The sequence below is a fragment of the Ochotona curzoniae genome, unplaced genomic scaffold, assembly GCF_017591425.1.
Source record: "Ochotona curzoniae isolate NIBS_2020 unplaced genomic scaffold, NIBS_Ocur_1.0 contig_883, whole genome shotgun sequence".
Taxonomy (NCBI): domain Eukaryota; kingdom Metazoa; phylum Chordata; class Mammalia; order Lagomorpha; family Ochotonidae; genus Ochotona; species Ochotona curzoniae.
Window position 1 is genome coordinate 27,431,448 of NW_024466599.1, and position 22,465 is coordinate 27,453,912.

The window sequence follows — 22,465 nt, forward strand, 5'->3', positions numbered from 1 at the left end:
CAAATCAGGAGCTGAATGGAAAATGGAGCAGCCGGGACACACGCCAGTACCCATATGCGATGCCAATGCCTTCAGGGGGAGGATTAGTCAATTGGGCCATTGTGCCAGCCCAAGATATGTATTTTTAAGCAATTATTGTATTAAGATAGTGTGGTCATCAATTATTTTTTCTTTTACAAGTTTTCTAAAATTCTATGCTTGAAGATAAATTTGTTAAACCATGTCTCAAGCAAATAGAATCAAGTAGTTTTTCCAATGAACAGACATAATCTTTACCGATATATTTTTAATATTATATAGCATGCAAAATACAAATGTGGGAAATATGAGCCCTGTGCAATGACTCAGTTGGCTAATCCTCCCACTTCAAGCACTGGGATCTCATACGTGAGCTGGTTTATATTCTGGCTGCTCCACTTCCCATCTAGCTCCCTGCTTATAGCCTGCGAAAGTAGTAAGGGTGGCCTGAAGCCTTGGGACTCTGCATCCTCATAGGAGACCTGGAAGAAACTCCTGGCTTCAGATCAGCTCAGCTCCAGCCTTTGTGGCCACTTGGGGAGTGAACTGGAAGATGGAAGATCTTTTTCTCTGTCTTTCCTTCTCTCTGTAAATCTGCCTTTCTAATAAAAATACATTTTTAAAATTTTTATTTAGTTATTTATTTTTAAGATTTATTTATTTTTATTACAAAGTCAGATATACCGAGAGGAGGAGAGACAGAGAGGAAGATCTTTTGTCCAATCATTCACTCCCCAAGTGAGCACAATGGCCAATGCTATGCCGATCCAAAGCCAGGAGCCAGGAGCTTCTTCCAGGTATCTCACACTGGTGCAGGGTCCCAAGGCTTTGGGCCTTACTCGACTGCTTTCCCAGGCCACAAGCAGGGAGCTGGATGGGAAGTGGAGCTGCCGGGATTAGAACCGGCACCCATATGGGATCCTGGCACGTTCAAGGTGAGGACTTTAACTGCTAGGCCATGCCTCCGGGCCCGAAAATACATTTTTTTATTAAGAAAAAGAAATATGGGGACCAATATTTCTGTGATCCTGGAGAGTGAATTTTTTTTTTCAGTTGAATACTAGTTATTACTTAGTAAATATCACCTAGTGAAAATAAATCACTCCAAGCAAATTATCACTCCTGCAAACACCAAAGATCTTGGTGACAGAGAAGTCATTAACAGAAAAATAAGAGTGTGATTTTTCATTAGAAGCTGACTTGTAGATCTTTGAAGGTTTTTTTTTTTTTTTCCTGCTTAGGCATTGAATTAAGTTAATATACAAAATCAGCCATTTGTTTCAGGCATTTTCCTAAGCTGCAGACTGACTCTCCATATAGTCTGTCATGTAGTAAGAATTGATACAGTTTCGCCTACATTTCTCCTCCCCAGGAAAACTCAAAAAGAAGAACACGGCTCCCAGGCCGGGCCTGCCCAAGCACAGGGAAGTCCGTTCCGTTCCATCAACATCCCGGAGCCTGTGCTTCCCAGTGAAGATCTCACCAACCTTATACCTGCGCAGGCCTACGAGAAAGGTACAGTTCACCAACCTCATGGAACTACCCCAGGGCTTCCCCCGTGCAACCCAGGGCTTTCCTAAGAATGGGCTTAGATCCTCGATTTTTGCTAGAGGGAAAATAAGGCATTGAATTATTTTTCCTGTTGTTACTGAAGCCTACAAGAATTTCGGGGGTCTAAGAACACGGATGGCTTTCTCATTTTAACGATTTTTTTTTTTCCTTGGGGGGGAAATATAATCTGGATCCTTCCAAATTTTAGTTGAATTAAAGAACAGTGTACAATCAGTATTATACAACTTGTGAGTGGGACTATGTCTAAAAATTATTTGCTCTAATAAATCATACTTTTAGCGGTTTAATTCAGTAGCTATGGCCTGCCTCTGAAGACCAGATCTGGTGCTGTCTTGGGGCTCAGTCACTGGCCACACCTCTGATCTTAGTGAGAGAGGTTAGGGCGTGGAATACATGAATACTGAAAAACCTGCCTTCCTGGACCTGTGTGGAACTCGGGAAAAAGAAACTAAATAATGCTTGCTATATCCTTGTACTCCCAGCAAAGCACCCAAACACAGAAAAATGGGTGTAGGCATTTCCATTGCTTACATACTCGTTTTCCCTTCCTTTTTGGTCTCGTGTAGAAAGTACTAAGAAGACGGGCCCAGGGTTTTCTCAACCAAGTGAGAATTCCTCGAAGGCAGAGCAGGTGATAGGCAGCAAGTTGGTTTCTACAGTTGCAGAGAGAGAGTATGTTCTGAGTAGCCGAATCTGAAAACCTGTATCAAAGTGCTTGCATGAGTGTGCTGCAGAATACAGACCTGTTTTCCACCTTCTCATTTTTCATTGTTTAGCCATTGGGTAGTTATTTTAGGAACTGAGAGGCACAGCCTGCAAAAACCGGGTTCATCTGAGGAGTGGGTCCACCGCAGTGGACCGTATGCTTTCAAAGATTGATCCTTGCTGGGGGGGGGGGGAACAGGATGCACTTGTGTTTTATATATATATATGTGAAATTTTTTAATTATGTGGTACAATTTGGTGTAGACTGAGATTTCCCCCTACAAACTCCCAGCCCGTGACAGATTTTCCCCGTTTTACTCCAATGCTGGTAGTCCTTCATAAGAAAAGACAGGATGAGCTTGCAAGGTCAAAGTCAGCTCATTGCCTAGCCTAGGGCAGATAAGCACGTTCACTGATCTGAAAGAGAAAATTACATTTGCTAAGCAAATTTATGTACCTTTAGTCCCAGGGGGTGGGGCGGATTATCACAGGATATGTTGCCTCCACTGAAAACAGCTGATCTAAATGGTTCTAGTACCTACATGGATTTAATCTGTTTGGTAGCAACTCCCCCATGCTTTTCTGCTATGTAGATGTGGTCAGAGTTTCTTCCACTGAGTTGTTTCAGTACTTTGGAGATATTGGGCCATAATAATATATTATAGATACTTTTGGTGGAAACTCTTGTTAAACTCAGAATTAATAATTCAAACTTGCAGAAATCAGTTTGCTCATTTTTAATGGTAAAGTGGCTCTGCTGTTATCTCTCATGTCCAAATGCAGTAGTTTGAAATAGCAAACATTCGTTATCTCACAGTTGCTGGGAGTCAGGCAGTCTGTGCCTGGATTAGCTCAGGGTCTCCCAGGAGGCTGGCCATTGCTGGCATGTCTGTGAAGGTCCCCACTCAAGGCCCATCTACTTCTGAACTTACTGACATGGGCAATGGCAGTGAATTGGGCTTGTGGATTGGGTTTCTCTCCATTGCTGCCTTACAATACGGGTAGCTGCTTTTTCCCAGAGCAAATGGTCTAAGAGATTGCTCGAGGCAGAAACCACAGTCCAAACCTCATCATAGAAGTGGCATTTCATCCTTTCTGCCACATTTTGTTTATTAGAAACTGATCGCTGGGCCTGGTGCAATAGCATAGCAGCTGAAGTCCTCACCTTGAATGTGCCGGGATCCCATACGGGTGCTGATTCTTTTTTTTTTTTAAAGATTTATTTATTTATTGGAAAGTTAGATATACAGAGAGGGGGAGAGACAGAGAGGAAGAGCTTCCGTCCGATGATTCACTCCCCAAGTGACCACAACAGCCGATGCTATGCCGGTCCAGGATCCAGGAACTTCTTCCGGGTATCCCACATGGGTGCAGGGTCCCAAAGCTAGAAAATCTCCTGATTTCAAACTTCCTCAGGTGCAATCCTTCCTTCAACCCATTAAATCCAGGTTAGGTACCCATCTAATACACTCTCTTTCACCTGATATTCCTCTGCCCACCCATCCATCCATCCATCCATTCATCCACCCACCCATCCACCCATCCATCCATCCACCCACCCACCCATCCATCCATCCATCCATCCATCCCGGGTATTGTTTCAGGTGTTGGAATATAGACAAGTTCTTGCCTTAGGGAGTCTTTGTTCTGAGGGGAGAAGACAATAAGCATGGCAGGTAAAACATGTAGTATGTTAGATATGGATCAATTAAAGAAAAAATAGACACAGAGAGGCTGTGATTTACAATAGAGTGCCAGGTAAAAGCTGAAGGATGTGAGAAAGTTAGCTATAGATACTGAGGGGAAGCCACAGTGGTGGTGATGGAAACATAAGTGACAGCTTCAAAGAACAGAAAGACAATAGAGCCAAAGCGAAGTGATCAAAGCCAGAAGACTGGAGGTGTGAAAGTGAGAGGAAAGGAGAAGGAGGGTGGGGTAGGGGACAGATCGTCCAGGGCTGTAGGGTCATCAGAAAGCCTGGCTTCTCCATGGACACAGAAAAGCCACTGATCACAGGCTAAGTAGAGTAGTAATAAAGTCTGACTTACATTTGAATCATACCTTTCTCTTTTCCTTATTATCATCAGCATCACTACCAACGTCATCACAGTCAAATAATGCAGAACCCAAAGTATGCCAAAGGTTACTCTAAGTAATTACATATACTGAGTTAATTCTTAACAGTAATCCTATGAGGCAAGTTCTACTAATATTTCTTTTTTAGATATGTCTCTTTATGTTGTGATTTTATTTATCGAGTCATGTTATTGCTATGTCCCCACTATAAAATTGTAAAATCTGTGTGCTGGTCCCCTGCACCAAGCTCCTGAAAGATGCTTAGTCTGTGTCAATGAACACCGAGTGGAAGCTTTTCTCTTGTTTTGCAGCCCAAGATTCAAGAACCATCCATGTGGGAGATGGTAATGTGAAGGGAATGATGGGTCCTGGTAAGTCGTGTATTTGTTTTCTTCTAGTAATTCAGCCCTTCTCTCATCTATCTTTCCTGCTTCTACACATTCAGTCTCAAATCAGACATGAAAGAATTCAGGCGAGATAAGGCAGGGGCTTCCTGAGATTCCTAGGTGTGTGGAGAGGTGGTCAATGACTCCTTTAAATGGAGAAGCACTGGAGAAATTTACCAGGATTTTTGATTCTTTCCTGCTCATTTTAATGGCTCACGAATTAACATTCTCTAGAAACTCACACACAAATGTAGTATAAATGACATATAATTTTCATGGATCCTACACACTTTATGATTTCCTCCGAAAGGTAATTTCCTATAGAAAGAATTCAACATGATGTTGGACAGTATCCCTGCCCCCATCCTTTCCTTCCACCTTACTTTCTGGACCTTGCCATCATCAAGGTCAAGGGGATAAACTGCAAAGGAAGACATTGTCCTTGGCACGCTTCCTCCTCCTGTTTCCATACTCTGGATACCAGGTGTGCTCAACCGAAAGGAAGCAGATACGAAGAGGCAGTACCTACTACAATAGAGTCATGATATTATTTTATAAGTTTATTTTGTAAGACTACTGACTTAGAAGAGATATGTACAAAGATGAGAGAATTTACAGACCTGAAACAGAGAGAAAACTTTTGAACATTGACAGATATAAATATATATTTTTTCATATTTTATTTTTATTTCTTTTTAAAGACTTATTTATTTTTATTGGAAAGTCAGATATACAGAGAGGAGGAGAGACAGTGAGAAAAATCTTCCATCTGATGATTCACTCCCCAAGTGAGCCACAATGGCCGATGCTATGCCGATCTGAAGCCAGGAGCCAGGAACTTCCTCCACGTCTCCCACGTGGGTGCAGAGTCCCAAGTTGGGCCATCCTCAATTGCTTTCCCAGGCCACAGGCAGTGAGCTGGATGGGAAGTGGAGCTACCAGGATTAGAATGGGCACCCACATGGGATCCTGGCGCGTGTAAGGCAAGGACTTTAGCTGCTAGGCCATGCCTCCAGGCCCTTTATTTTTACTTTTGATAATGTTTACATAGTTGACCAGGGTGGGAAGGGTCAGGGACTAGGGGGGTTTGGGAGAGAATGTTGTTTCCAAATCTTCCCCCTCTTCTTCCTGTATTAACAGATATGTTTAATCCTAAAGGATAATCATAATCTAACAGAAGCATATGTTAAGAATTAGTAACCAACCAACCAACCAACAAACAAAAAAAACCCAGCTCTTGAAAACAGATGCTCATTTTCCAGGAGTGAATCCAACAACTCCGGAAGCCGACGAAAACCTCAAGTCTTGCCTCTCAACAGAAATCCCCTCCAAGGGCCACCTCTCGTCTGGCGTGTGGAGGCAGCCCAAGGAGGGCAAGGAGTGGGGCGAGGAATATGTCACCAAGGACCACCCAGATAAACTCAAGGAACCTAGCCCAGGGAGACACAGTTCGTTGGAAAATGTCTTAGGTGAAACTTCCTTAGCTGGTAAGTTTCAAGAGCGGGGGCAGGCTGAAACTGTACAGAACAGGATGGAGCCAGGGTGGAGCACCCAGAGTCCGAGCAACTTCAGTGCGGCGGGCAGAGGCGCTGGTTTCCTTTTCAGAGGGCGCTCACAGTAGGCACCGCTGCCACTTGTTTGATGACAGTTAGTGATGTGGTGCTTGGGAGGAGCGGGGAGAAGCTATAGGATGGCAAACAAGAGGGCAGAATATTGGGAATTATCCAGTCAGTGATGTGGCGCCCTTTGTAGGCAGAAGTTTTGTTTCCCACCGAAACAGCAAGTGCTACAACTAATTCTGTCCCTGCCATTCCCACTCCTTTTATCCCTTGTTCCTTTCCTTCATCACATGAATTCATTCTGAACCCTCCTTGTGTCAGTCTGTGATAGTTCCCTCCAGTGGACTCTGAGGATGAATTCTGTTACGGAGAGCAGCAGCAACCACTTGAAAGCCTTGCGGTAGTTTGTTCTGATACTGGCTTCTGCATTTCAAACAAAAAGTTTATGCTGATACTTTTTTTAAAAGTACCTCATTGAGGTTAAGCCTACAAAAAATAACAAAAATCATAGAGTTTAAATTTAAGCTCATTGATTGTTCATGCATTTATCTCCCTGGATCACTACCCAGATCAAGATACACAGTATGTGTTTTTGTTTTACCCTAGAAAGTTCTCTCATGTATTTGTCTAATCAGAAACCTTCCAAAGAACCACACTTGCAACTGCTACTACTATCAATTATTTTCGTCTATTTTTAAGTTTCATATACATAGAGTTTTAGGGTGTGTAAATTTTGTTCCTGTCCTCTTTCTCTCAGCATAACTTTTAAAGATGTATTTATTTATTTATTTGAAAAGCAACAGAAAGACGAAAAGAGAGAGAGATGGTTCACACACCGACTCACTCCCTCAAATGCCTACACCACTCCAGATGGGCCAAGTGAAAGCCAGGAGCTCAGAAGTCCAGCTCGGTCTCTCCCACAGGTGCAGAAACCCAAGTTTTTAGGCCATCATTTGCTGCCTCCTAGGCATGATCGCAGGAAGTTGCATTGAAAGTGGAGTGGCAGGACTTGAACCAGATACCCCGTCAGAGATGTATATATGTACACACACACACACACACACATACATATGTGCATATTAACCCCTCTCTGTGTTTCACTTTGCAGAGTTACAGAGAGAGGGAGAGATAGACAGTGAGATCTTCCACCCACTGGTTCACTCCTTAAATGGCCACAATGGCCAGAGTTAGGTGGGTACAGAGCCAGGAGCCAAGAGCTTCTTCCAGGCCTCCCACATGGATGCAGGGAACCAAGCAATTGAGCCATTTTCCATTACATTAGGGTGGTGATGGACTGGAAATTGTAGCAGGAAGGACTCAGACCTGTACCAGTTGGAATGCTGACACTGCAGGTGGAAGCTTAGCCCACAATGCCATGGCGCCGGCCCTGCATTTATCTTCTTTTATGAAGTGCCTGTTTAAGTTATTTCCTATATTCTAAGCCAGGTTGTTTGTCTTTTTATTATCTATAATACATATTCTGGATATGGGTTCTCTGTAAGAAATCTGTATTAAGAATAGTTTCTTCCAATAGCTTGCCTTCTCACTTTCTTAATGGTCTTTGAAATGAACACAGTTAAAATAACCATGAAGTTCAACTTGCCAATTTCAAACTTTTAAACTAGCTTTCAACTTTCATGTCTTCCTCAAAAATCTTTACCCACACCAAGGTTTTAGAGGTATTCTCATGTTTTCTTATGTATCTTAATGGTTCTAGTTTTCACATTGTGATTTATGATTTTCTTGAATAAATGTTGACGCATGGGCTAAGGCAGGGGTTTAAATTCATTGTTTTAAAAAAATTTTATTTGAAAGGCAGATTTTAGAGAGGAGGAGAGTCAGAAAGAGAGGTCCTCCACCTACTGTTCACTCCCCAAATGGCCACAAGAATTGAACTGAGTTGACCGAAGGCTGAGGAGCCATTAGCTTCTTCTGGGTCTCCTATGTGGATGCAGAGTCCCAAGGCCTTGAGCTTTCATTTTTCTCATTCCCCATGGAGTGGAAGCAAGGGCACCAATTGTTAAAGAGTGGGATGTGGAGGGTGGATGGCACTGGACATAGACTCAGGCTATTGCAGCTGTTTCCAGCATGGCCAGTCATGTACAGGTTCTGTGGCGCCGGATGTGCCCTGAATTTTCTGCAGACTGAAATGCCAGTGTTGCCTTCCCTCACTCTGCTGAACAACCCCCTGCCTGCATTCTGCCTTCCATGTTCCCAAGATGTGTTGATACCTCTTTTTATTGCTTTCAATACCGTTTTACGCATTTCTGTCTTTTCATAGTATTTCTGAGGAGTAGGTTTCAAAACTTCCCTCTTTGATTTGTTTTCTAAAGCTAAAAGGCAGACTGTGGCCCTAGAACTACTTGAATCTGAAAGAAAATATGTCATCAACATCTCTCTGATCCTGAAGATAAAGGCAACATTCCAGGGATCAGATGGAAAAAGGAATTCCAAAGAGAGAAGGTATCCATGTATTCATTGCCTTTGCTTTTCAGATTCCTTAGGATTTAAGGTAAGTTGTTCATTGTTTCCACTTTGGGAATTCTGGGGTCTACAAAGAGATCTAGAAACGGTTTTTGCAACGAAAATGGGAAGTGAGAGTAGGTGACCCCAGGCAAGTCTCAGATCATGTAATGTCCTGGGCCTTCTGTGTCCCTGACTTGTATCTTGAGAACTTTGAGGGAGAGTGTGAACAGACAGGGAGGCATGGCTCTGTGCTGCCACCTGCCTCTCCCTATGGGTCCTGGGGCTCACAGAGAGCTAGCTCTATTCAGTGGACACCCCATCTGTGATGTGGGGGCAGTGAAACCCTGGCCTGGAACCTTTGCTGTTCACTCAGGGGATCTAGTTCCGGGTACTAGGAGACCTTCTGCTCTGGAGTGGTGCTTCTGTAGGATGGGTGATGGACAGTAGCCCTAGACCTGGCCTGCTTCCTAATGCTTCTGGGTCCACATCATTCCTAGTCTTCAGATTTTTTTCCTCTCTGTTGGGAGAAATTGGGAAGGACGAAAGTAAAACCTGGTAACAAACAAAATCTAATGTAATGATGATGTAGTAATCCAGGATAATAGGAAAAGACTGATCTAAGCAAATGGGAAGTCTGGATAATGGACTAATGTGGACAAGATGCATTATTACTTAACATATTCCATCAATAGATACTGGTGTGTTACAAATGATTAATATACCCGAGGAGGTCCCTAACTATATTTTCCTGCTCTTATCATACTGCCCCCTCAATTTAACTTGACTTTGCAATTACTTGAAAGTTGGTATTGCTTGACCCAGCAATATCCCCAGTCACTTCAGAAGTCACTTAGAAGTCGCTCAATCTAGCTCAATATTGCAGGTGAGGATTTAGTGCCTGATAGACCCACTGTGGCTTGACTGTTTTCAAGAGCTGCTTTCCTGCAAACCCAAGGCAGATATCATGTAAAAAGACAAGAAAGTATAACAGTGTGACTCAGAGAATGCTGTGACCAACAGCGACTTATTTGGGCTTCACCTCTTCCCAGTGGCCCCTCTTCCTACTGAATTCTGATTTTTGAACTTCTCCCCCCAACTTGTTCTATCCTCCCATTGCCTTGTCCCTCTAAGCCTTGGAAACTTCTGAGGTCTTCTACGGCTATCTTGCTGATGCCAAAGATCTGCTCGGGGTTCATTGGTCAAATCTAAAGACCAGTCTGCCTCCTGGTCTTGCTTCACTTCCACATCTGAGATTCCAGACCAGTAGCATCTCTTCCTCATCTCTGAAAGGCACAGCAAAGGATTAGATCAAAACTTTTGAAACTACGAGATCTCTGAAATAAGAGGAGTTACTGAGCTGTTAGTGTTACTAAGTAGCAGAGGCTGGACTGGCTTGAAAGAAAGGGTGGAACCTGGGACATGTTCCCTGGGTCACCAGCAGCAGGGCTACGTAGCAAGCAAAAAAACATGGCTGTCAGAAGAAACTAGAGTATTTCGTGACGAAAATGTTGATGAAAGAAAACATAGAAGCATACAGTGCTTACATTGCTCCTGCACTGGCAAAGTTTTGGGATGGAAGGGCAGTCTAGAAGGAGAAGTAGGTATTAGTTTGTGGTTGGAGCTATAAGCAGAGTGAGATGGCACCCTGGTGATTGCATTGTTTTGCATCAAGGGATTCAACATATGCTTACGTTGGATGCGGAACAGGGTCTTACATTGTTGCTGCCGTGGTTTAGCCCAAATCCTTTAGCTAAATGGCTTCTCTTGTCTCCCTTCTCTATTTTCTGACCTTGTAACTAGGGCATCTCAGACCACTGCCTTTATCAGGGACAAGGAAGGGTGGAGGAAGAAAGACATACTTGCTCTGGAACGTGGTAACCAGGCCTGAGGGTGAAATTCTTGACTTATAACTCCATGAACTCATCAGCACCCTTCTGAACTGCTCTGCCTTACAGATGAGGAAGGCGAAGAGCAGAGGAGTTCAAATCCCCCGTGCCCATTAGTGCCACCTCTCGAACAGGGGGCTGTCCAAGCCTGTCCCTGTGTCCTTTCTACATTGCACAGCTTCTTACTCATTTCCCAGACAGCCAGAGCAGGCCAGGTCTCTTCCTGTTTCAAAACTCATACTTCCTTCTTGAACGGCTTGTAAGTTCGTCCTTCACATCTTCATCAACTTGCCAGGTAAGGGTGCTAAATATCTCCTTACCTCACTGAAGACTCAAACCTTTTCTTTATTTTAAGAAAAAAAACTACTTATTTTTATTGGAAAGGCAGATATACAGAAAGAAGGAGATACAGAGAGAAAGATCTCTCATCTGCTGGTTCACTCCCCAAGTGGCTACAACAGCTGGAGCTGAACTGATCTGTAGCCAGGAGCCAGGAGCTTCTTTCAGGTCTCCCACACAGATGGCAGAGTCCCAAGGCTTTGAGTCATCCTCTACTGCTTTCCCAGGTCACAAGCAGGGAGGTGTAAGGGAAGTGGAGCAGCTGGGATATGAACCAGTGCCCATATGGGATCCTGGCGCATGCAAGGCGACGATTTAGCCACTAGGCTACTGCGAAGGGTCCCTACTTTCTACTGTCCTAAGGTGTTCTCTCTACCTGTCATGGAGGAAAGAGGGGATCCTTCTTCCAAATCCCTTGAGATTAAAATAATTCAATAATAATACAACCCTAATAAATGTAAGATAATAGTCATCTCATCTCATCATATCCACGTGAATTTTACTCATGTTAGTTACTTGCTAAGTTAAACTTGTATTTCCCTTCTCACAGAGAAGGCAAAGAAGAAAGCTTGATCCTCCTAATCATTGCTGAGTATGAGTTCACGTTCTCTGAGCTTAGCAGTGTCACCACCTGTGTGCATCAGTTTAGCTTTTCCCTGCCCTCCTTCACTCACTCTATTTCTTCTTTTATTTCCGAGCTTTTCTGGAATCCCCATGCATACTTTAGGCTGCTAGACAAACTGACTGAAATCCAGAGCGAAGTGACATTGCTACTTTTCTCAGTTAGTACTTTTCTTATGGAAAACAGAACAACTTACTAATATCTGCAACCTTTCTCTTGGCAAACTCCATGCCCGCAGCACTTTCTACTCTGTTGGAAAGTGGCCTGGACTGAAAACACCCACTGCAACCATAGCCTGACACTCACCCACACCTGTGGCTACCAGCACTTTGGGTTTTCCCAAGAATAAGATGAATTTCAGAAGGCCCTGCTCAAGCCAGGCTTGACCCTGGCTGAAGGACTGGAGGCTGCAGGCCCGAACTGCCTGCTGAAGGCTGGGCAGAACTTGTAGGCTATTGTTCATTGTCTGGACAATCACAGAAATTGTAATGTTGGTGCATTTGTCATCATTGTGACTGACACAGAGTCACGAGCACAGGATTCCACAATCCCCGTTTGAATGTTTGTGAAGGGACAATGATGAGCCCTGCAAGATGGCCACGCAGACTGATAAGGCAAATGCTGGTGCCACGCCTGCTAGGAACTCAGTCCAGCTTGGCTCTACACATCACCGTCAGTCGCGCATATTTAATTCTCCAGATCCACTTCCTGTAGTTGTCACCTGTGGCTGCTCCATGACAGGAGTTACAGTGGCCTCCAACATGAAACTGGCAAGAACTGACCTATTAATCTAAGCTTACCCATGAGCTTCCCTTGAGTGCTTTTACTTGGTTTCCCTCAACATTGATGTACAATAACTGTTAGAGGTGGAAATAACTTTGAGGACTTTAAGAAAGACTTGACTATTCTCACTATAACTTCACTCTCAGTAAGGAATTAAAAAAAACACACTGAATGCCAAGTACTTTTGTCTTTGTGAGAAATTGTTTCCGGACAGCAAGTCTGACACTAGACGGTTAAATGAATTGCATCTCTACGTCTTGCTTCTCTCTCCCTCTGCTCTCTAACTCATGACTCACCTTCTTCCTAATTTCAAATAATGTTTTTTTTTGTTCAATTTAAAAAATGTAAAGTATGTTTTCAATATTTGGTACAGGACTCACTGTTGGTCATTAGAGCATTAGCCTTCCCTGACCCAACTCTGAAATTTCACATGCTCACCTGGTTGGCCAGCCCTGCTCTCCAGCTCTGCCACTATGTCACAGTGTTGGTCAAAGTGTATCAGTGTTGGTCACAGTAGATCAGAAGACAACACTGCAGAGAGGGGAAGGAAAAGGAAAGCAAAGGAACATAGAGAATCCAAAGACTATTACTTAGCTTGTTTGGACAACTCATGAAGTCACATGTCACCACGGAGTCCTAACGTCATTTATAATCACAGCGGGAATGTTGCCCAACAGAATTCTCAGCCTCTGTGTGGGTAGCCTTCTTGCATAGCTGGGCCTGTTGCTGATATAGCACCTTGCTCTTTCAGTGTAACCTGTCTTTCCCTCCATCAGGTTGATGGGATTTTACCAGCGTGTGTGTCTTCTGGCAGCCCACTGGAGATCTTCCAAACGCACTGTTCCATTCTTAAGAACACCACCCTCTTGTGTTTATGGATCAGCTGGGCTCTGGGTGCACCGTTCTTGTGTGCTTGTCTTTTCTGAGCTCCAGCCACAGGGTGTCTATTCTGTTTGGAAATGGGTTGGAAAGTTCTCCTCTCAACCTGATGTCCTGTGGTCTGCCTGTCATCAGAGCACCCTGTCCATGGATTTACACTCAGTAGACCCTAACAGACTGAAATGAATAAATCCAGCTCTCAGGGATGAAGATGCCATCCTGTTCATCTTTGTAATCTTGAAAGAACAAAGGGTACTACCTTTGGTTCCCCCGGATCACTGCATTAGAGGTCAAATTCTTCCCTGTGTTTTCCTTTCTCCTTTCTATAGGCCCCTGGTCACTCTGCCGTCCATCCTTTCCTCCTATAGTTCTCTGCCTCCCCTCTCCATCCCATTATTTTCTGACTCCTCTCCTCTTCCCTTGATTTCCTCCAAAAAATGTGGGGCACATGGGGCATAGAGGAGAGGCAAGTGAGGCTGGAGCAGGGGTTCCTTGATCTCACCAAGCAGCAGGCCAAGCCTCGTCTGGATCCTCCCCCGGCAAGACTTGTCCTTGCCTAGTGTGCTCTTACACATCAAAGAAAAGGGGAAAGGAACCCTTTTATATACTCTGCCTCACTAAACCTTTTTTAATGTGTTTATTTTATTAGAAAGTCAGATTTTTTACAGAGAGAAACAGAGGAAGATCTTCCATCCACTGGATCACCCCCCAAGTGGCCTCAATAGCTGGAACTGAGCTGATCCGAAGCCAGGAGCTGCACGCTTCTTCTGGGTTTCCCACATGGGTGGCAGGGTCCCGGGCTTTGAACCATCCTCTACTGCTGCTTTCCCAAGCCACAAGCAGGGAACTAGATGGGAAGTGGCACATCTGGGACATGAACCGGCGCACATATGGGATCCTGGCGAATGCAAGACAAGGATTTAGCCACTAGGCTACTGTGCCAGGCCCTACCCCATTAAACTTCTAGAGATCAGCTCTGAACAGGTGCTTCTACTTGTAATGGTCTCCTATCCAGGAGCTAACTATGATTAATTTTGGTCAGTGTGCTTTAAATGCCATCATTTATAGCACCATTAGATTATTTGGTATATCAAATTGGAATAACTTCAAAACATTGGGGAAAAATCTCTTAGAATATCCACTGATTGTTATACAATTGAGAGTGTGTGAGGTTGCCTTTTTAAAGGTTGGATGATGTGTTACACAGTAGTCAGGGCTGTCACAAGACGGGTTGTTTCATACTCTGAGGACAGCTGAAGTTAGGTCTCCAACGCCCAACTTTAAAGAAAACTCCTAACATAGACCTGCAAGTGGGACCTGCTCTATAAACTCCTTTTTTCTCTACACTTGATTGGTATGATTCTCTCTGTTCTGTTTTAAGCCTCTTCCCTGGCTCTTTACGATACCTTGTCCAGCAGCACCTGGATTTGCTTCATGCACTGCAGGAAAGGGTCCTGAAGTGGCCACGCCAAGGAGTCCTTGGAGATTTGTTTCTTAAATTAACCAATGACGAGGTAAGGCGCTTACCTCCCCTGCTGTACATTTTAATTATGTGGATATGTGTCTCATCTCACTCCTCTCTTTTTTTAAAACAGAGAATCTAGAGTCGCTGAATTCTAGAGCTAAAGGAATCACTAAGATCTAAGTTAACCTCATTCTGCAGAAAATGAATCAGGTTCCAAAAGATTGGAATACTTGGCTGAACTCACCAAGCTAATTGGGGAGTTGGAGATCTGTGATTAGAACTTCATTAGGTCTTATAACTTCAAGTTTGTAAGTTTATACTTTACCATAACTGTCCCCATTCAGCAGGTACATGGTGTACATGTTGAACATTTGTGAGAATTCTTCTAAAAGCTTGCAGAAAAATGGGATAAAAAATATATCTGGGGTAGGCATTTGGCGCAGTGGGTTAAGGTGCCATTAGGATGCCTCCCTCCGTGTCAGAGTCCCTGGGTTGCAGCCCTGCCTCTGCTCCTGCTTTCTGCTCACCCTCAAACAGCTGATGAGCAATCAAGTGCCTTGGTCCTCACCACCCTGTGAGACCCGGCCTAATCCTGGCTCTTGTGGGCATATATAAAGCATTCCTTAAAATAAAATTGAAATCCATGTACCATTTTTTCAATGATTTATTTATTTTTACTGGAAAGGCAGATATATAGAGAGGAGGAGAGACAAAAAAGGAAAGATCTTCTGTCCACTGATTCACTCCCTCAGTGGCCGCAATGGCCAGAGCTGAGCTGATCCAAAACCAGGAGCCAGGAGTCTCCTCTGGGTCTCCCACACAGGTGCGAGGTCTCAAGGCTTTCGGCCATCCTTGACTGCTTTCTCATGCGACAAGCAGGCAGCTAGATGGGAAGCAGGGTGTCTGGGACACAAACTGATGCCCATATGGGATCCTGGCACATGCAAGGCAAGGACCTTAGCTGCTAGGCTACCATGCTGGGACCCTCACCAATTTTTTTTGTTTGTTTAAATAAATATTTATTTGAAAGGCAGTTACAAAGAGCTGGAAAGAGGAGAGAGAGAGAGTGCTCTTCCATCTGCTGGTTCAATCTCCAAATAGCTGAAGTGGCTAGGCAAGGGTCAGTTTGAAGCCAGGAGCCTGGAGTTTCATCCAGATCTCCCATGTGGAAGAGCCAACACACTCAGGCCATCTTCTGCTGCTTTCTCAGGCATATAAAATTTTCTTTTTATTGTAATTCAAAATTTTGAAAATCAGAAAACCTAATTATCTTACCAAATCAGTCTGCAGGGAAAGTATTCTATTTTCTTTACATTTCTTCCCCACAAGTTACTTTGCTTCAATTTATGGTGCTGTGTTCCATCGTTTTGATTCCAGTCTTCTGAATTACATTGGAATACATGAAACTTCTTGGTACTTCTTTGGATCAAGACAAAACTAACTGCAGAATACTGAGGTCATTAAAATACATTTAAAGTACAGATGTGTTATTATAATTACAGGTACCAGGTAATACAAGCAAGACATCGCAGCAGTGTTACCATTGGTCATCAAAACTATTGTTATAAAAATTATTGTTATATAACTTTGTCTTGACAGAGAATAGCTTTCTCTATCTGCTACATAAATGAATAGCAAGAACAACCTAAGAATAAATTATTTTAATCAAATCATTTAAATTATTTTTGAAGGACTATACTAGTATAATAATATAGGGGAAATCAGTGCAGAGAGGGGACTTAGGAAGGGAGAGGGGACATCCCATGGCCTATACAACTGCATCATCTAAAAATGTTAATAATATAGTTAATAATTTAATAATAAATGTTAAATATAATACACACTAATATAAAATATATGAATACAATAATATAGTGTAGTATATGATAAAATAATAGACCTATTAAATAATTTTTAAATGCAAGTATTTAAAATTTAAATTAAATAAAATGTATTTCAGCTAAATACATTTAATACATTGTTTTACAGTTTATGTGTAAACCAATTTTGTGTCAAAATCAATTCCTAGAAAAAGCAAAAACAACAACAAAAAGACAAAAGAAAGGAAAAAGTGTAAAATAAAAAAAAAAGAAACAATTCAATTCCTATCCTAACATTTTCAGAAGGATCCCGCTCATGACGTAAGTGGTAATTATGGCCGTCTTTGAATGATTCGTTCCAGATTTCTTGATGGGAGATTCTTCCGTTTTGCTGTCTTTTAAACTGATAGTATCTGTTGATTAAGAGTCTGTTTTACGGGGCTTTCTTTCCATGGAAGGAACAGTATCTTTACCCCCCTCTTCTCTTGTTTGGCAAGCTAACTCCGTTTCCTAGAAAATCTCACTTTGTCAGGCTGTTGAGACGGATCTGCTGGTGCAGGGGAATAAAATTTGGTAGCAGGATTGAGAAGCAAGTTTCTAAGGTGCTTTGTTAGCATTTCTAACATAGGGCGAATGAGAGGCTCTTGGATTCCTAGTGGACATCCAAAAAGACTCTGGGTTGAGACTGAGTGAGGCTGCTCTAATGACTTCCATGGCAACCTGCACTTCTCGGAAGCTTGGATTCCAGGGAGGTCCATGCTGCATTCTCTGGTTGCTCCAAGGTAGCCTGAAAAGAACCAGATAGCCCCGACAGACACTGAAAATCCAGTCACCAACACAGAGGGTGAAGGAAACCAGCCTCCTTCAAGATGCTGAGGAACACAACCGATGAATGCCAAGTATTCATTTGCAGATGTCATGAGCTCAGTTTCCAGGTTCTTACTATATCATTTTCCTGTTTGTTTTAAAGAATAATTTCTTGGATTATTATGTCGCCTACCTGAGGGATTTGCCCGAATGCATCTCCTTGGTTCATGTTGTGGTTCTGAAGGAGGTAAGTTAGGTCCATGTGAGTTGCTGTCTTGTTCACAAACGTGGCCTGTGTGAGGATGCTCTTCCTCCCAGTCCACAGGGCCATTCCAGCCCGAGTTTGCTTCCCGGTCTGGGGAACGGCCCGAGTGGTGCTGCAGGTGTGCCTGGGCCACGCGGGGATCAGTGCTGTGGCTGGGGTCACTGCCCTCTCTCCCGTGGATTTTTGCCCGTGTACTGACTACAAGCAAATGCATACACATTCTAAGCAGAGGTGGAGTTTTTGTGCCATAGGTGATGATTTTTTAAAAAAATTTCAGAAAATATTAATCCAAATATTAAGCTCAATGTCTTGCAAGATCATAAAGTAGCTCTCATCTATCAATATGTAAGAATATTTCAAAAAGTTAATGGAAAAATTGAATGTGAACATAATGTTTTTTGGAGTGTAAGTTTATTTTTCATAATATGCATTTCCTGAAAGTTTCTGAAGTCTCCTCATACATGTAGACTTTAAATTTTTTTATAAAAGAATTTTTAAATTCGTTTTTCCATGAACTTTTAAAAACTCTGTTAGGTGCTTAATGAGGGCATATACATATGTAACAATTCCACTTAGTTCAAGTAGAATATATATATATATATCAGAAGTCCCCAGATTGTTAGTTAATTCTCAATAAGGCATGAGGGGCTTTGTGTTATTAACATGCTACTTCAATGCCTGCTACATTGAGAGAGGGAAATGAAGAGAAGGCAAAGGAAAGGACACGGAGACGGTAGTGTACTTCCTGTTTTCAGAACCCCAGCTAGCTCCTTAATCACATTCTATTTCTCACAGCCCGGAGTCCTAACCCACCTCACAGCCTATCAGTAAACCATTGTAATGATTACTTACTGGAGCACCTTAACAAGTTTACTCAATTCAAATACGATTTATGTCTGGCTTAGATAGGGTGGGGAAAACGTGGTTTGGAAATCTGGAGGGGTTTAAAAGAAATGCATGCCCCGCTTCCTGCTGGAGAAGACTTGGCTCCCTGGTCATACCGCTGCCCCAATGAGAAGCCATGCTTCATCACAGACTAGGAAGTAATTATTCCGAGAGTAAACTCCTGCCACGCTGAAGGGACTGATGCTAGGGGTCCTGCTGCCAGAGCTGGAGGGACGGTGATGGGTGACTCCACCTTTCTTCCCTTAGGGTGATGAAGAGATTAAATCTGACATCTACACACTGTTTTTTCACATAGTCCAGCGCATCCCTGAATATCTGATACATCTGCAGGTAGGCATTAACTACCACAATGCTTTTTCATGTTCAAATGTTGTTGTTGGCTTCCAACTGAGAAATAGTGTAAGTGAGCAAAGACCCGGATGAAGCCCCTAGCTTTGGCCTGGCCCAATGCTGGCTGTTGGAGCCATCTGGGGAATGACCCAGAGGACAGAAGGAAGATGTGTGTGTGTGTGTGTGTGTGTGTCCCTCTCTGAAACGCTAAATAAATAAATAAAATTTTAAGAAGGAAAAATAAGTGTGTGGGGTTAATACTGGACAGAAGTGGCCCAGTATCAATATTGAAAAGACTTTAATTACATATGGTTGTAGATCCAAAAGCATTTATAATTATTTAACGCTTTCAACAATTTCCATGAAATAGATGTCATTGTTACCATGTCTGAGACGCAGAGCCAAAACATGAAGTAGACCTTACAAGTAACGGAATATGATACATAGACTGAGTTCAAATCCTGCCTGCATTATTGCACCAATTGTGTGCATAATGAAGATCACTTCTAAATTCTTTTTGTAAAAAAAAAAAAATGGAGGTAATAGCTGCACCTAATTGAGTTGTAGCAAAAATTAAAGAATATTGTAAAGAGCTGGCAGTGAGAAGTATTCAATAAATGCTAGTTCTCTCTAACCCAAGTCATTTGCATATACCCCACTACAGCCCATTAGGCAATACACCAGGATGGGCCACCAGCCTTCCCCTGTGGCTTGCCTTGATGCCTGACATTATCTGACTCATTTAAGGTGAAGCATTTATTTATAGACATTGTTAGAATGCTTCTATTACTTCAGCGATTTAATGAGTAAAGCCATCTAACTTTCCAGGTGGCATTAGTTTACGTTCGTATCCAATGCCAACAGGAACCACAAGGATTTCTTTTCCTTCGGTGTGATAAGTTTAACCTCTCAGCTTACAGCAGATGAGTCATATCTGTTGTTAGCTGCTTTGATTAAATGGCTCCCAAGCCCTCGGTACAGGTCACCAGAATGTACAGAGGAGACAAATAATTCCTCATTCCAATCACGCAGTGCTGCTTCCTCTTTTCCCTCTGTCCAGAACGTGTTGAAGTTCACCGAGCAGGAACACCCCGACTATTACCTGCTACTGGTGTGCGTGCAGCGCCTCCGAGTGTTCATCTCCCACTACACCCTGTTGTTCCAGTGCAACGAGGACTTGCTTATTCAGAAACGGAAAAAGCTCAAGAAGTAAGACTACTGAGAACTGGGAAAGGAGCCGGTCATCGTATGTGCGTCTGTCATGAGTAACCATGTTGTGTGTTAAGGGACTGAAATGCAGTAATGGGAGGTAGAAAGGAAGAGAGAAAGGATGGGCGGGGAGGAGGTCAGACTGGCTTCAGGGTATCTATCTGCTACACACTGCATGTTACTTTAAGAACAAAACAACAAAAACCACCACAACTTCTAATGCTTATGTAGACCCCCTTTTATCTCATGTTGTTCATCACCAAAATAGTTGTTTCCCTAAACTTTCCACATGTGAATTTCTGTGTAAAGGCCAAGATATAATTTCCTCTATTAATTCAACAAAAACTGAGCAGCTGTTATGTATCAAAAACTCTTTTTTGCACCAAATATACTGCAATGAACAAAACAGCCCTAAATCCCTGCTACTTGGACCTGGCTTCTTAGCCAGTGGACAAAGAAGTCATGCCAGGAGAAGCAAGAAGGGTTTGCAAAGGAGAATCAGCTCGAGGGGGGATGTTAGTAACCTACAGCAGAACTTGCCATGTGGAGGACATCATCTCTACGGGTGCTTCAGACCGGAAGAAGATGGTGTCTCCCATGCTATTTTCTTCTAATGGAACAGCTTCAGTGAAGTTTTTCGCAGCCAGTTTTTCAGCATCCCTGCTCCCTGCCCAGCAGACAGCTTAAACCCTATCATGCATGTTTGTATACCTTGGAGGGAGAGAGACGCTCATAGCAAATGCCAACTGGGATATATGTCTTCATGTACCGTGCTATAAGCTGCGTGTTGTTCAGAGAGCCCATTTGCTGTTGTACAATCTGAAAATCACTCTACTCCCATTGTTAGGTCATCCATGGCGAAGCTGTACAAAGGACTGGCTTCCCAGTGTGCAAACGCTGGCCAAGATGCATCCCCCACTACAGGTGCAGAGGCTGTCCGTGACAGTGGAATCCACTCCGAAGAGATACTGCAGCCCTACCCTTCGGCCCCCACTTCGGGCCCTGCTGTCACGTAAGACCTGTTGCTGTGTTAAAGGCCAAGGAGGTTCCCATCCCGCAGTGTCTGGGGAGGAACAGGCAGGGCTGGGTGCGGGGTATGAGCTACAGGACTCCCTCCCTCCAGCCCATCAGGCTGACACGTGACAGCCAGTCAGCTGAGCAAATGCCTCAATTGGAAAGAGGGCACGAATGTGACAGGGCAGACCTCAAGAGCAGGAGGAGTGGCATGGGCAATTTTAGGGATTATTTCCACTTTTAAAACAGGGATGAACTTTGAAGCACAACAATAAAAAATGAAATCTCTAGAAGTTATATTCAGACTAAACAATATGATTGTCATTGTATTCCAGGTAGGGGCAATAAAAACTATCAGGCCAACATTTCATTTCACCCTTTTCATACCTATTAGTCTAAGTTTTCATCTTGAGATCACCAGACTTATACGCAGTGTTCACATTTACATTTCTTAGAAAAAATTTTATTGGAAGCAGAAACAAAAGTCCATAGAGAGACAGAGACAAAGATCTTCCACCAGCTGGCTTACTCCCCAAATGGCTGCAACGGCCAGAGCTGAGCCCAACCAAAGCTGGGAGCCTGGAGCTTCTTCTGGGTCTTCCGTGCTGGTGCAGGGTCCCAAGGCAATAGGCCATCTTCCATTGCTTTCCCAGGTCATAAGCAGGGAGCAGGATGGGAAGTGGAACAGCCGGGATACATGCCAGCTCCTGGATGTGGAGGGTTAGCCAGTTGAGCCAAAGCACCTGCCCCACATTTGCCTTTCTTCGTGTGACAGAATATTCTGATATTAGCAGAACAGCCATTTCGAGTGAGTGTGAAGCAAGCAGTCCGTTTGCTAGTAGTTAAAGCTCACCCGCTCCAATGAGCATGCCAGGCTAACTCGGTTTGCTACATTCTTCCATAGCCACGAGAAAACTTTTTTGAAGTTTATTATGAACATTTCCTGTTTACATGTCAGGGTGTACTGAATCCCAAGTCATCATCCAACTTGGGCAGTTACCAGGAACATGCCACGTTGACTTCAATGAGAAATGTTTTTAAGCTCGAGGACTCCAATTCAAAGCTGCGCTCATGCTGTATGCCTGTGCCAGGGCATTAAAGGGAGCGCACTGAGTAGCGATGCCTTGGGAAGCTGACGGAGGGCGAGAGGTCCTGGGCTTCCAAGAGGAATAAAGAGAGGCCCCAGGTCCGACAGCTGGGCTCCACGTAGGGCAACTTTGCCGGCTAGCAGGTGGGACCTCCAACGGATCGCTATTTCCACTCTCCCACTCACAGATTCCCAGCAACTTAGCACAAGTGTGTGCAACTTGGACAATAAAGCACAGAAGCGACTGGCAGTGGGCAGAGGATGGTATTTT

General features: G+C 43.5%; 1 protein-coding gene across 3 annotated transcripts in view; it reads left to right on the forward strand.

Annotated features, from left to right (window-relative positions):
* The window catches only part of ARHGEF33 (Rho guanine nucleotide exchange factor 33), a 70,525-nt gene that overhangs the window by 37,476 nt on the left and 10,584 nt on the right, over nt 1-22,465 (forward strand). For all 3 annotated transcript variants that reach the window (XM_040993982.1, XM_040993983.1, XM_040993984.1), the window contains 9 exons: nt 1,391-1,533; nt 4,683-4,742; nt 6,020-6,244; nt 8,650-8,779; nt 14,673-14,805; nt 17,547-17,630; nt 18,801-18,884; nt 19,945-20,093; nt 20,941-21,105. In XM_040993982.1, the coding sequence (XP_040849916.1) occupies nt 1,391-1,533; nt 4,683-4,742; nt 6,020-6,244; nt 8,650-8,779; nt 14,673-14,805; nt 17,547-17,630; nt 18,801-18,884; nt 19,945-20,093; nt 20,941-21,105 (1,173 nt within the window). The remainder of the gene's footprint in view (nt 1-1,390; nt 1,534-4,682; nt 4,743-6,019; nt 6,245-8,649; nt 8,780-14,672; nt 14,806-17,546; nt 17,631-18,800; nt 18,885-19,944; nt 20,094-20,940; nt 21,106-22,465) is intronic.